The sequence below is a fragment of the Pseudopodoces humilis genome, chromosome 8 (assembly GCF_049639895.1).
Source record: "Pseudopodoces humilis isolate 2021_Gansu_Grassland_sample_001 chromosome 8, ASM4963989v1, whole genome shotgun sequence".
Taxonomy (NCBI): Eukaryota; Metazoa; Chordata; class Aves; order Passeriformes; family Paridae; genus Pseudopodoces; species Pseudopodoces humilis.
Genome location: NC_142207.1, coordinates 24,497,035 through 24,512,498, shown reverse-complemented (window position 1 = coordinate 24,512,498; position 15,464 = coordinate 24,497,035). Strand labels below are relative to the sequence as shown.

The 15,464-nt window shown below is 37.1% G+C and overlaps 1 protein-coding gene across 2 annotated transcripts in view; it reads left to right on the top strand.

Annotated features, from left to right (window-relative positions):
• RAPH1 (Ras association (RalGDS/AF-6) and pleckstrin homology domains 1) overlaps window positions 1-15,464 on the top strand; it is an 84,885-nt gene that overhangs the window by 38,489 nt on the left and 30,932 nt on the right. For both annotated transcript variants that reach the window (XM_088058562.1, XM_088058561.1), the window contains 2 exons: window positions 1,011-1,116; window positions 1,953-2,470. In XM_088058562.1, the coding sequence (XP_087914688.1) occupies window positions 1,011-1,116; window positions 1,953-2,470 (624 nt within the window). The remainder of the gene's footprint in view (window positions 1-1,010; window positions 1,117-1,952; window positions 2,471-15,464) is intronic.

The following is a 15,464-nucleotide window of genomic DNA, read 5'->3' as shown; positions in this document are numbered from 1 at the left end:
GAATAAATATTAGCATTTGATTTTTTTAACAAAGGCTTGAGTAAAGATGTAGAAAATGAACATAAAAAGTTTAGGTGAGAAACTTAATTCTGTTGGAACTAGAAGACGCTTTTCCTTCAGGCAAGCGTATCTTCAGGAACTCTTTATCAGTACAAGCATTGCCTAATTTCAGATTTTCTGCTGGCCTGTTGAGCTTCAGTGACAGCAAGAGTTGGATTCCCCATGTAACACATTCCACTCCAGGGCCAGCAGCTCCTGACCCTGTACTACTTGGGTCAGCAGCTGGATCACAGTGCCCTACTGCTTGCTACTTAGAAAAATCCTGGTATTTATTATAGTATTATCCCCATATTAGCCATCATAACATAAAAACTGAGTATATTGGTTAGAAATAATTTCTTTTTTAACATATGCTAGTTTTCCTTAAAAAGAAAATGTGTCTTACATAAACAGGCTGGGGTTGGTTTTCATAACTTAATGTTATTCACAGAAAAGACTATTTAAAAAAAAATCTGAGTTCAGTGGATTTAAATCCTTGTTAATAAAATAGGATTCTTCATTGAATGTTTTTAAGCACTTATGCCATGATTATGCTCATAAGTTAGTATGGATATCTTAGACCTTATCTTAGACTGTTATCCCACTTTGAATGTTGTGCAGTTTCCTGAAGAGATATAGTTACAGGTAGGTCAGCTGTCTGTTTCAAAATGAGCTGATGTGTAACACCACTCAGAAAAGCATTTGGAAAATGCGTCTCTCTTTTTGATTCTGAAAAAAAGCAGAATGTGTTTAACAACTTTTCTTCACTGCATATCTGCAATTAAATCTTTGTAGTATGACAATGTTTGTTTTGTTTTCAGTCTGAAGCCTGAAAAATAGGGGTGCTTTTATATATACCAGTAACTTTTGAAAAATTTCTCTTAGAGAAAATTAATTTTCATTTATCTTAAAGATTTGCTTGTCCAATTCCTTGTCAAACTTTATTTTGCCATTTTTTGTATCTCTTTCAGAGTTTGGATGCAGATAAGCCTGTGGCACCAGTGAAGAGGTCACCTCTCCGCCAGGAAACCAATCTTGCCAACTTCTCATATCGCTTCTCCATGTACAATTTGAATGGTTTGTTGAATTATTTACCACATATAGTTTAAGAAAAATACTAGTTTAAGAAAAAAACCTATTCCAGCTATAAATTAAAATATTGTAAAATATAAGAACATTTGAATATGCTTATAGCTGAGAGATGAGATAGGTGGGAACATATTTGCTGAAGGCATTGCTTTCTGGTGTCCTTTTTTTTCAAGTATTTGAGTCTCCTAAAGCAGTATCTTTTACAACACCTCCAGTATCTGAGAACTGTAGTGTAGTATTTGTATAAAAAAACTTTTTCTGGGATCTGGTCTCATGAAAGAATGAATTAATGTGAATCTGTTAACAGGGAAGAAAGAGCATCTTGTTTTATGGAACAGGATGCAGGAATATAGCTACAGAATGCTTTCAGGATAAACAGAACAAAACCTTAATTTAAAGGTTTGATTTTTTGTTTTGGTTTTGTTTTTTTAAAGCAGTTGCATTACTTTAGCACAAAATGTTTAGCAAAACATCTGCACCTTTTCAAAAAGTGAGGCATGATATTATGCAAATGCCTCTTTACATTCTGTTCACAGGAAAGCAGTTTAACTTTTCAGATGTAATCTGAACATTCATGGACTTCTATTGCTGACAAATGAGTTTAACCTAAATAGTGTGAAAGTTGCACTGGTCAAGGATAGTAGTGCAAATGAAATTCTGTTCAGCAGTGCACAGATTTCTGCAATGCAGATGGGAAAATAAAATATTGCTTCCTTTGCTCTCTTAACCATTAGATTTGATAACACAAAGCGAGGCGTTGCAAATGAAATAACTCTGCACGTACTGGCTACTCTTGTTTGACATACTGACTGTTCTTGTTGCAGAAGCCCTGAATCAGGGGGAGACTGTGGATCTGGATGCCCTCATGGCTGATCTCTGTTCCATAGAGCAGGAGCTCAGCAGCATTGGCTCTCATTCAGCAAACAATGCTGCAGTGAAACGCCTTGCCACAGAACCCAAAACTCAGAAACCACCTGCTAGTCGACCTTCTGCTAAGCACAGCAGCGTGAAAGGATTGTCCTCCTCCTCTGCTAAGGTGACTAAACCATCACATGCCAACGTGTCTCTGGATGACATCACTGCACAGTTAGAGAAGGCCTCTTTGAGCATGGATGAAGCAGCCCAGCAGTCTCTTGCAGAAGACACCAAGCCAGTGGTTGCTGCCCAGCACAGGAGGACAGCTTCTGCTGGCACGGTGAGCGATGCTGAGGTACGCTCCATCAGTAACTCCTCCCGTTCCAGCGTGACCTCAGCAGCTTCCAGCATGGACTCCTTGGATATCGATAAGGTGACGAGACCTCAGGAACTGGACTTGACATCACAAGGGCAACCAATCACTGAGGTAGAGTGTCACTAATTGAAGATTTTTGTTTGGTTTGGGTTTTTCTCTTTAAATGTACACCACATTTCCCATGCTGACACTCATAGCTAAACATCTGCAGTGCAGTGGGGTTGATTGAAGACTTGCTTTTACAGGAACTGCACATGTTGTAACTACTTCTTTCTCTGGTTTTGGTTCTGTCTGCAAGGAAACTTCTTATAAAGAATTGTTTTGGTTTTGGATTTTTTAAGAGCTTTTCCCATCTCTTCTTCTTCCTCTCAAGCCAGTCATGCATTTTAATGTTTTTATAGTTAATATTTTTATGCAAAGTAAATATGGCATATTGCCCTTAATTTAAATCTGAAGAGTGAACAGGTGGGGAAAAAAGGAAGCACAATTGACAAAACTCCATTCCTGTTACAGTACAATTAATACCTGAAATACATGGAGCAATCTGTGGGTGTCTATCTGGAGCTATACTATACCCATAATTTGCTGCTACTTAATATTCTTGTTTAATGTATGACAGGAAGAGCTCTTTGAAACAATACACAACACAGTAAAATAACTGGGCTGCAATACAACATTAGCAGATATTAATTTGGGATTTTGATGCTTTGATATTGATTAATCAGAGAGGAAACTTCAGTGAGACCAGCCAATTCAGTGAACATTGCAAGTGCTGGTGACTTGTGAGAGAAAATGTGGAAAATGTTCCAGTAAATTTTGAGAACTTAAACTTAGAAGTTCTCTTGTAGAAATACTCTCTGAAACAGAAATCTGACCTGTTAGAATGTCAGTTGTACTAATATGCATGTTCTCTTTCATGAGAGAAAACTAGAACAAGCTGAGTTTATTCTAATCAATAATTAAAACTGATCTGAATGGGCTGTACTGAAAACTTCGTTCTACACATCTGCAACAAAAGTTCATCTGATATATAGTGAACAATGCCGGCTTGTCATTCCTATGATCAACTCATTGAGGTCACACTTTGATTTAAATCTGCTTGAAATGGTGAGACATGAATGACAGTTTAGGTCAACTTTCTTCTTGTATAAAACGTTTTTGTTCAGTTTGCTTTTATTGGAGACTTCATATGGAGTGAAGCAAAACAGATAGAAATGTGCCCTTTGCTCTTTGTAAAGTTAAAATGCAAACCTTTGCATTATTGCTGTAGGCCTAAGTGTTCAAGCCCAGCCTATGATGGCCATTGATTATATTGTTGTTTATTTGAGATTCATTTTCTTTTCATGGTATGATAAGGCTTATTTTTGGGTTTGGGTTTTTTTTGTGCATCTCCAGCTGTTATTCATGATTATATGTCTGTCTTTATGATGTAGAAAGTTAGGCAGTGTTGCATTTTGATCTCTTCTTGGGCTAAAAAGATGACTTTTGTGAATTAGTTTCTATAGCTTGCATAGCCTAAGAAAAGCATGAATGTTGCAATTTTTTGAATTTTAACACAGTCTTTTCTGCAGATTTCTGCAGAACTTGCAGGTCTTCCTTTAGATTTTCTCTTTTACTTTGAGGGTTATATTCTTGAGGCGTCAAAATTGCCCTTCTTGTCTCCCAGGTTTTTTCAATCCTTTGTGTCATGGGTAATCAACAAACCACCTCTGCACTTAATTAACTTGATGTTGGTGAATCAAGGGACAGAGGTCAAGAAGTTGCTTTGTCTTCACAGGAAGCTAATCTATATTGCTGCAAGCATTGCAATTGCTGTTTCAGTTGCTTTCTGAGCTCTTGGCCACTGACTTCAAGGCTCAGAATCATTCCCAAAAGCTTTTCTCAAAGGCATGTGAGAGCTGCCTTTGTACAAACCCAGTGATTGCTTCTTAATAAGAATGTGGCTATTGTTTCTCTGCCCAGATAAGTTGATAAAAATGATTGATTCCTTTGAAGGAGGTAACCAGAAAGTGTCAGTAATTTGAGATCCAGATTCTGCTCTCCTCTTGAGGACAGAAACCTCTGCACTCATTAACCATGCTGTTTGCTTTGGCTCTATCTATTCTTTTTAATTTCAGTAGCCTGAGGAAAGGTGTTCAATTCTGAGTCATTGTGCGCAGGTTTACAGAATTGGTTTCAACTATTCAGTTTTTAAATTGTTATGTGATGGGATGGGACTTACTGAGGATAAGTTTTTTTTCTCATCACTGGTGAACAGAAAAAGGGCAATGACTTTTTTTTTGAGTTTGTGACAGATTCTGTGGTTGTGCTTTCCAAATGAATTTGGCTTTTAAATGGCTTCTTTGGAAGAATCATTTGGTATCAACGAAGCTGTTTATTTCCTATGTCATTCATTTAATGCCCAAAAACTAGTTTTAAGGGTTTATTAATTCTCTTGGCTAGGTTATGAACCAAAACACCTTTCAGTAGGGCTGAATTGTACCCTCCCACCCACACAGTTGACTCAATGGTGCTGTTTCTAATAGAAAACATCCCTCTGAGGAAATAGCCTTTGAAGAAATCCTAATGTCCATATAGGGAAAAAACCCAACAGGTTTTTTGCAGAAAGTGGGAGAGGCTGTTTATTCATGGTCACAGCAGATCTGTTTTGAGATTTGTTATTCTGAAGTAGTGCTTCAAGTTAGCTCTTTTCTTTTGCCTGTCTTCCTTGAGACTGCCTGTAGGTGAGCTGACCTTTAAAATTTTTCTTTACTCTGAAAGAGGTCCGTGTCTTGGCAGCTCTGCCCTTTTGACCGATACTTTCTGTCTTCTCCAGGCAGTATAGGTACTTTAAAAATTCATCCTTTGTGCTGCAGCTTCATGTTTTGCTCTTCCTAAGTAAAATGGAAGACGATTTTGATGGGAGGAAAAAGGAAATGAGGCTTTGCAGTTATAAACTTCAGTATTCTATCTTAAAAAAATAGTTCTCCTCTGTATTTAAGAGCTCTCTGAGATGGAAGTACAGGAAAATCCTGTAAAAGAACAGTCATGCACTGGCCCACTGAAGGTATGTGTGGTCTAGTTACTCTCTGGCTGGTAATAGAGACCAGTATTACGGAAAAAGGCTGCAATTCCACAACCACCAGCAATGGGAAGATATGACTTCCCTTTCCTCTCATCCTTCCTTCCTCACAGTTCTTCCTTATGCTCTCATCTCCTCCCTTGTCCCAGCTTTGGCACTTAACTGGTACTTAGTACACCAAAACTTTGTGCTTCTATTCTAGGCCTCATTCTGTGTTATTTAGGTGAACTGCAGAGGCTCAGGGGACTGATGCACATGAGGAGAGGCTGTAGCCAGGGACTGGAGGCTGGAAGGGAGGGCAGGAACTCATTGGTGGTAATTGATTATTTAGAACTTCTTGCCTGAGCATTTGGACAGGCACCTTAGTGTCCTGTCTTTTTCTTCCTCCTAGCAGCCAGTACTGTAGGTAATTCTTGGGGCTGCAGATAAATCAGCATGATGACAGATGATAATTCAGTGCTTGTATTGGCCAAGACCATCCTTATAATCATTCTGCATTTGTCTTCAGGCCACTTTCAGGGGAGTTGAATGGAGTTCCCTTGGTTGTCTAAAATTGTGGGTTTATTCGTTGTCATCATAATTTAATTTTCTTCCTTTCCTACTTCCCTTTCATAGTACTATCTTTTTAGACATTGTGAATGTTGATGTTTTGAAGACTTTTGAAGTCTTTGAAAGACTACAATCACTCTGTAGTCTTGAGACCTTGTCTCAAGTTTCTGACTGCACTTATGTTCTGGTCTTCAGTCTCCCCTTAAGTATTGTTGAATAAAAAGAAAAGTTGTCTCCACCCCGCCCTAACCCACATAATTTTTGATAAATTTAAATTTGTCTTTTACAAAATGACTTCATAGATCCTCGCTTGAACAGTATTTTTTCTTAAATTGGTAGGTTGCATTTAATTTTCTATGCATTTAGTTGTGCAGTGAGTGGCATGCACCTTAAAATGTAGTTTCTGTGGGGGGTTACATACTTTACTTGTATGTAGACCAAATTAGTGAAGCATGAGTTGAAGGTAGGGGAAATGATGTCTCTATGACCAGCTTGTTGCCTCCACCCACATTGTCTTTTTCTTCTTCCTTTGGTCCCTCTGCCAGCAAGAAGTTGTCTCTGTTTTCAGTGAGCTGTGCTAGAGCAGAAGGAGAAGAAAGCAGAGGGGAGAGAATAGACAACTGTGTTGATGATGCTTATGTAGCTGTTTGTGTGTGGCGGGTGAAAGGCTCCATTCATGGGCAGTCATTGTTACTGTCCTGCACACACTCAGTGAAGAGGTTGCAGATAAGTTTGATGTCTGCCATCTGGTCTGGCACAGTTCAGCATCACCCCCCACCCTCTTTATGTCTGTAACCCAGTTTGCACAGCTGAGAGATTCTGCACATACAAAGGTAATGAAAAATTTATCTGGTGACACCACATGATTTAATTGCACACTTTATTTTTTAGCTTTTACTTAAACTTATTGTTGATTTAAACTTGATGCATGAGGGGTAAAAATCATGAGAAGAGAATGCCGGTGCAATAAAGCTACATGGTTTTTGCTTCACTTGACAGAGAAGGCAGTGTAAATATTAATGTTTCTTTCAGGGTAAAAAAGGGAGCTTTGGAGGCATTGACAGCAGCAATTGTCTTGTAAGCTTAGCGCACATAAATAAGTCTGTACTGGCTAAAAGATCCTGTAGGATAAAATGGAAAACTTGAAATGGATGTAAGGGATAATAAAGTTTGTGTTTCATAGCAATTTTGCTATAGTTCTTATGTAGACTTGTTAGCATTTCATTTGCCTGTGCAGTGGTATAACACAGAAACTTTGGTATCCATTTAAAATTACTGAGGCTCATGTTTTATGTGCGATTGCTAAATGTTGCTATGTATGAAAAGGCAGTTGACTGTTCATGTATGCAGACAAACTGATGATATATATGGTCTTTGTTAGGCAATGGTGTCTTAAAATAGAATTGGACTGCTGAATCTCATCTGTTCTTTGTACATGGTTTAAAGAAGAGTTGTCTGTTTTAGCTCTTGCAGGAGTAGAGCATTATTGGCTTTTGTATTTTGGGAGCTTGAAGTTTGAGTACTTTTCCTTATGGTCCATGTGTTGTGTGGCTAGCAGATGTGAAGGATATTAGACTCCAATATGTGAGAGAAGTCACAGATAAGTAGCAAACAAGGCATGGCAGAGGTTTGGTTTGTGTTTCTTCTGAAGACTTTAAAAAAACCTAATTTAATTTTCTGCTAGTTGTGTTATGTCCTTAATTTAGAACACAAAGTCTATTCTGCAGCATTTCCAGTTCCACTTTTCCTAAGCTGAAAATAGTCAATGGAAAGACTTAATTTGAAACACAATTAGACCATTTCTTCCGCTTTCTTTTTTTCCAATTATTAGTCACAAAGTGTTCTTTCGTAAGTCAACAGTAAGGGAAAATTGTGCATATCTGTCGTCCTGAAAAATTAGTTTGGCTTCCAGTTCTGTTGGCATAAGAAGTGTGAGCCATCCATTTTTTCAAATGTTCTTGAAGTACATGTAAAATAACGCCTAATTTTCCAGATTTTTGGAAGCTTTCAAAGCATTTTCTAAGATAAACATATGATTTTATAAAATATAAACAATATTTATATATTTCAAAGAAATAATCAAATGTGCTTGGCTATGTGTAATCGTCATATGATGCACTAGAACCCAAGGATTGCTAATACACTCTCCCCAATGCCTGCAAACTAGCACATAAACTTATTTTCACATTATACTTATGGAATCTGCAAAGCAAGTGATGGGAAGGGATAGTTTTAATTTTTTTAAGGATTTTCAGCTGAGATCCAAAGGAGGCATTCTAAAAGTTTTGTTTACTGCACATGCATGGAATAGTAGATTCCAAAATTGGGGTAAATGGATTTAAAATACATGAGAGGGAAACAAGAATTTAAACATTATCCTTGAATTGGTAAATCTTGATTCTCCACTCACTGTATCTGACTTATTTTAGAGCTATGGACGTAAAATTTATCCTGTAACTTTTCCACATAGGAGATAACTAATGGAAGTATAGCAGAAACCATAAAATATGTAAGAATAGTTTCTCTTCTGTCAGCTTTGCCTCACACTGATGAATAAGCTTTAAAGTTCCCTCCCTGAAAGGAACAGGAAAATGGACAGTGTAATATGTCTTGTTTGACACCACTGCTGGCAAGGCTGGTATCCACTCAAGAATTACAGTTAGGGTGTACTTTGTTAGTGTGTGAGCACCAAAGGCATTGTCTCTACCTAAATACACTGTTCTTTGGGCTTTTCTGTGAGGTTGGAGTCTTCTGTGGACAAGCAACTTAATTACTCACTCTGCTATCCCAAATGCTGGGTAAATAAGCACACTTTGAAATTAATCTCTTTGTTTTTATGCCTGCTCCGCAGCACTTCAGAAAAATCCTTGTGTTTATGATGGTTTCTTGAGGAAAAATCATTAATACAGACAAGCCAAGAAAATGGTTGTTCAGAGGTTCTTTCTCTTACCAGATTTGTCTGCAGGAGGAAAAATCCCATAGATGAATGACCAATTAAATCTAGGCAGCACATTCTTGGAGCTACCCACTAGACCTGAGTTAAGAAATCAGAAGTCTTGCCTTACGATGTTACCAGACTTTGCTGAAAGTGTGCTGCAGGGGAGCTGTGTGCATTGGTTCCAGTTTCCAGTGAAGATATCACTCTACTAGTGATTATCAATTATGGAGCTTTTAAAACAGCCAGTTTCTTTGTGGATACATCGTTCTGCTTAAAACAAATTTCTTTACTTTTTCTGCAACATTTGATTAGATTAGAGATGTGAAATACTAAATCTGTAGGAAGTTAGAAACAGATTACTTGTTTGTCCTTGTTTCAGGTTGCCAAAAAAGAAATTTGGGACAGATGACAAAAATTGGAAACACAGCCACCAGTTGTGGAACGTTAAACTCCTAAGAGAAGAAAAGAATTTGTTTTCCTCAGTTATGTATATTTCTAAACTATAGCATGAAAACTAGGATTTATGAGGCTTTTAGAGGAGTTTGAACCTCTCAAAAATAAGACTTCATCTTCTGGAGAAACAGTTGAGAGCCTTTTAGTTGTGTCATTCTGAGCATGCTGCTTTAGATTGTTATACCATAATAATACAGTATTTAGTGTTCAGTTTGTTATACTATAATAAAAGTCTGCAAATAAAAAGAAAAGCCTTCGTTTTAGTTAACCAAATGTACAGTTTTGCTCAGTTTCCTGTGTTGGACACTTATTAGTATTACTTATGCAAGTTATTCAATATGTTAGACCAGCCACATCACGTGCCTTGCTTTATGAATGCAAGTTTTATTTCATTCATGTGGCTTGACTGCTTTAACAAATAGGGTAGATTTGTGACTTTTAACTCCCCAGCTGTGTATACCCATTCTTTTATAGTGGTTGATCTTTGGATGGTTTTATGTCTACAGTCATTTTGGGCAGAATTTCTAGTTTAGAAGTCAACAGCCCTAAAATCAAATTTTTCTTAATACAATTACTTCTAGGAGTATAAGGCAGTAGATTACAAACTAAATTATAGCTTCAGTTAAAGCTATATGTACTCTTATTCCTTAGATTTCTTAGCTGCTTTGATGTCTTGTTTTCTGCTACAGGTAGAGCCCTTCACAGGATGAAGTCTCTGATATTCTGTAAGTAATGCAGATAGGAATCAATTGGTTATAGTTTGGGGGTTTTTCCCTTTCTTGTTTAGATCTTCCACTTAATGTGCCTTTTTTAGACTGATCAGAGAATGATTTTCTGTGAAATTACTCTGTCTTATTTTTTCTTGGGGGTTTTCTTGAAACTTCTCCCTGCAGACAAACTGTATTTGGGATTGCACGTTTGGTTTATGCAGTTTGGATCCAAACTGAATTGAATTGGGCAGCCTTGCCCTATCTTGTGTTGGAGCTTTTGTTTATGCAGCTGCCTAGTGATTTGGAGCAGCTTTCCCTGGAAAATAATCCTTGTGAATTGGTTGTTCATTGATCCATTTGGACCACATGGTCAAAATTATTGCTGTCTGCAACAAGACATGTGAGAGCATGTGGTTGGGGGAATGACAGGACTGCTTCTTCCTTGCAGAAGTTTAAATTTTAAATTTCTAAAAAGCAATAGTGAAATGAATCTTGAACTGAATGTTCACCAGCTTTTGCAATCCTTTTTGTCCTGCTCTGTCTTAAGTAATGTAACTTGTGTTCAGCAGGGGAGCATCCCAGCCTGACCTGGGAGGTGATGGGCTAGCACTGAGTGCACCTCATGCACACAGAGCAGCAGTTTGTTCATTTGAGATGTCCACAGACATGTTACTTATATTACAGTGAATTTCAACAGGGTTAGTCTATCAGGACTGGCACGAAGTTATAAACTTCCCTGGTATTTAAGAAGTAATTGCCATAAGTTAAGATATAATTATTTTTTTTATTCCAGTTGCCTGCAGTGAAATGGAGTCCTAGGAGGGAGGGTTGGCTACTCTTCAGCACAGAGTAATTGCACCAGGTTCTCCCTTCCCTTGTCTGGCTCCAACATGTTTTGCAACAGCCAGGCACTGGAGCTTAAGGAGGACTGCTGTAGTCTCCCACCATGCACCCAGGCATTCTTGATCTTGGCCTGTCTTTGATTCAAGAGGAAGAGTGTGCAATCCAGCTAAAGGGCTGGCCAGTGCTCTGTGAGAAGTTTCAGCGTCGAGGTTTTTTAATTGTGATGCTCTGGGCTTCTCTGAGACTACAGTTTTAATTGTGAAGGCTTAGTCACAGACAAATTTATCTATCTTCTCCTGGGAAAGCACAAAGCAAGACTTAGATTATTGGCAGGACCCTCATCTGTTTCATGGCCAGATGTGCAGAGGTCTTTAAAAACATATATATCTTAAATGACACACACTTTCCTTTCCTTTCTTGGGAATACTTTGTCTAATGTAGATGATTACTGATAGTAATCAGTGTCCAATCGTGGAAAATTTCTCTCAGTAGTATCGTTTGACAAAATTGTTATAAGCAGCTCTAGGATGACCCTGCTTGAGCAAGGGAGATTGAATCAGATGATCAACTGTGGTTCCTTCCAGCCTTACCCACTCTATGATTCTGTGAAAACACGTTGCGTGCGAAGGGCCAGGCAGCTCTGTTACCCAGTGCTGCTGCTTCAGTTTCTCACTGCCTATTTTCCTTTTCTGAGGTTTTAATAAGAATAAACGGTAACCCCTTTTGCAACAAATTTTTTCTAATATCTAATCTAAACCTCCTCTGGTACAACTTGAGGCCTTTTATCTTGTCCTATCTCTTATTGCTTGCAAGAAGAGACTCACCCACGTGTCTACAAATCCTTTTTTAGATGGCTGTAGAGAGTGATAAGGCGTGCCCTGAGAATCTTTTGCTAGGTTAAACAACCCCCTTTGCAAAGGAAAGCAGAAAATTTATATTTTTGGTTAGATGTTTACCATATTGTGTCCATATGAATAAGTTCCATATGAATACATAATCTCAAAGAGACTGGAAAAAAAAAAGTTCAGTTCTCCTTCCCCATCTTTGGGTCAAAATTACAAAAATAATTCTCAATCTTTAATTCTTGAGTTTTCTTTTGGAAATAGTGGATTCTAATTCTTGAAGCTGGAGTCCAAAGAATTCAGTGTAGTAATGTGGTTGAAATGGAAGCTGTAGTAATCTTTTCACCAAAATTTTGCAAGTGTATAGCCCTGTATTGAACACTGTATACTGAGTTTCCATGATTTTTAGTTTTTTTTTAGGGACAGAGAATGCATTTAAAGAAGGATTTTGTAGTGTTTCTCAACTATGATATTAAATCCAAAATAGTGGCACAAGAGTGCCACCAGCTGGTTTAATTAAACATGTGTATGTATTATGTTAAATTATTACAGAATTTTGGAAGAAACATAGCAAGACAATTACATGCAAAAGTCCTCGGTGTGCTCTTATTGCCTTTTTTTTTATGAATTAAGGTATGTTATTCTGCTGTACATACCTTGAGTGAATGATGTCTTTGAATATACAGATAGTATTTAACAAAAAAGGAAGTTTTTTATTTAACATGTTTAAGGCATTAGAACAGTAAGATAAAACACTTCAGAATATCACCAGGTCATCTTTTTCTTACAATTCCCACCCCAATTTTTGATCATTATATGTAAACTGTCAGAGTAAAGAACACATTTGACACCTTTCTGACTGTATTGTAGTTTTTAAATGCTGTATGCCTGTATTCTCAGCCCTTACTTTAAAATCAGAGGAATTAGATACAACTCAGTCTCTTAGCAATGAAACTAAATCTTTTTAAATTGATCACACTTTTCTGTATGAAGTGATAATCAAACATAATAAGAAAATAGATCAGTGTTCAGATTTTGCAAAAATATGCAAATAGAATTGAAGAAAGGAGGCCATGTATAATACAGAATCTGAATTGTGAACCAGTGGCTGCTACTATGGCAAGATGGGTTACATGGCCTTCGTGCTTCAAATCCTTGCTAGGCAGCTCAGTTTATCACCACTTCTTAAACGCTTTTCTTAAAATCCAGCCATCAGTTATTAGAACTGATAACTGATAAAAAATAACTGTCTGTAAAAAATAAATCTAATATGCATAGTAATTCAGTGATAGTTTAGAAATCATTTCAGTTTTGGGGTTCTTTTGAAACTGACTTTCAGCTCAAGACCTCTAAATTTCAAGAATTAAAACAACCCAGTGAATATTACATCATGGAACTGACAAGGATAATGGGTGAGAAAATGTTGAGGTTTTGGCCATGTAAACTGGTTGTTTAGTTTAGTGCAACAAATTATATTCTGGAAATCTGAAAGGTATTTTCATTTTCCTGGTAGCCAGTCTGTTCTATCAGGTTTAGCAGGCACGCTTTGTAGGTACAGGATTGGTGGTGGATATAAAAATATTTCAGTATTGAAAAAACTTTCTGATGTAAGTAGCTGCTGTGTATTTAAGTACTGTGTTGAGATTTCTGAAAACACTGAAATGCTATTTCCAACAGCTGATCCATGAATGTCTGGTCTTTAGATCTGAAAGTAGTGGATGTTACATTTCTGTCTTCAAAGAAAGGATGTAGGAAATCTTTGATGTCCAAAACATAATTTGGAACAAGACTTTAGTCCATGCTCTTATAAACATCAAGTCTAGCTGTCTTTGCTGAATGAACTAGACATGAACACTTAATTTTTTTGACCTAGCAGTGTCTAGAACTAAGTGTTAATGCTAATTGTACTCAAATCTGGTTTTCTATGTTGTTGATTATCCTCAGCAGCTAAAGTTTGTTACAGAGACATTAGTAGCCTTACTTACTTGGTTTTCTTACCTCAGGTATTTTAATCATCATATATGAATTTTCATAAGTAAAATTGTTTTTGCACAAAATATTTTTGTGCACGGCATTTTTGACATCTCTTGAGAAAGGTATACATTTAATTTTATAGAAAGTTTTCCAATGAGCAGATCTTTTTTAGGGTTTTGAGGATTTTTTTATTATTAAACAACCATGGTTTTCAATGTGACTTGGAATAATTGCTGCTAGGAGCTAAAATATGACACAGTTCAAAACAGTCATCATTGGCTGCTTCTATATGATAGAAAATGTTTTTTCCTGGCTTTCATAAGTTTTCTTTCATTATTTTTCACTGTTCAAGTTTTTAAGCTAGGTTGAGTTCCTGCAACTTAATTTGAAGTCTGTTTCATATTATGAGGATGGACTATACCAGAAGTGAATAACTTCCCATGTATTGTGTTAAAGTTGTCTCAAAAGAAGTGATTTTAGCACAGAAAAGTTGTAAACATATTTGGTATCTCATGGTAGGCTTCATCTTTGCTTGTTTTAGGGAAAGAAGAGGACTTTTGGGAGAGTATATAAAGAAACAAACTGAGTTTTGGGCTACAATGTTACTGCCTGTCCCAGCTTCCTGGTGTGAAGCCTTGTAGCACAATTTGTATTGACAGATTCCATGTGACAAAACGAAATGTCACATTGCCACTTACGAGTCTTCTTAACGCCCTGTCACTTTTCCCTTCCTGGATGCTCACTGGACCTATGGTATTTTGAGCTCTGCCTGAGTAGTAGTGATGCTGGATTACCTGGGAATCCTGGGTGGAGTCTGGCTCCCTAATAATCATTTAAAATATTAAAGTATAAGTGTTGGTTTTAAAATTCTTCTAGTGATAGATAGATGCCCTTTTAGTAGAAGATTTTAACATCTGCTAGTGTCTGTTAAGTGAATGTTTTTTATACATATAATGGAAATAACTTTAACAAGCTCTTTCATTTTTACTGCATTTGCAGTAATAATTTTATACTAAAACTTATAACAAGGTATGGCTGTTACTAATGGCTGGATTTTAAGAAAGCTATACTTCACATAAAAAAATACAACTTAAAAAACCCCAACACCTGGTAGAAGTAAAGAATTGTAGCTAGCTTTAGACTGTGGACATGTTGTATACTCTTTTTGCTTGCCCTTCTAAGTGCTGACCTAGACATACGTGATATTTCAAAGCTTTTGGTAAATTTGGCATCAGTTATTTTGACTCTGTGTTATTGATGTTGAATTAGCCGCACTGAGTATTTTAGTGACTGCAGGAATGAAGTACTCTTCCATCACTTACAATCTGCTTCTTCTGCAATTCCATGCTTAGTATAAAGGGCTGTATGGTTTTGTCTTCTCTAAAGCTGTTGTCAGTTTTGATACTTCATTGTGTTTTAGTCTACTTTTACCTTCCAACCACATATAATTCTGGTTGTGTGACAGTTTGAAAATAGCCCTTTACAAGAAATTATGGCCTTGTACTGGGGAAGCAGTCAGCTTACTGCAGCAGGATAGAAAAATGCATGGTGTTGCAGTAGTGGGAGGGACACATACTAGTTTATAGAATTGGAATTGGTTTTATATCCTAGATGAATCTAAGGTGAGGCACAGGGGGATGACTTTGCCAGAGCTTGAATTCTCGTTGTTGTGATGGGAGCAGGTAGAAGAACAGTTGCTTTTCATGGTGGAAGACCAGAAATGTCTCCCTAGGAG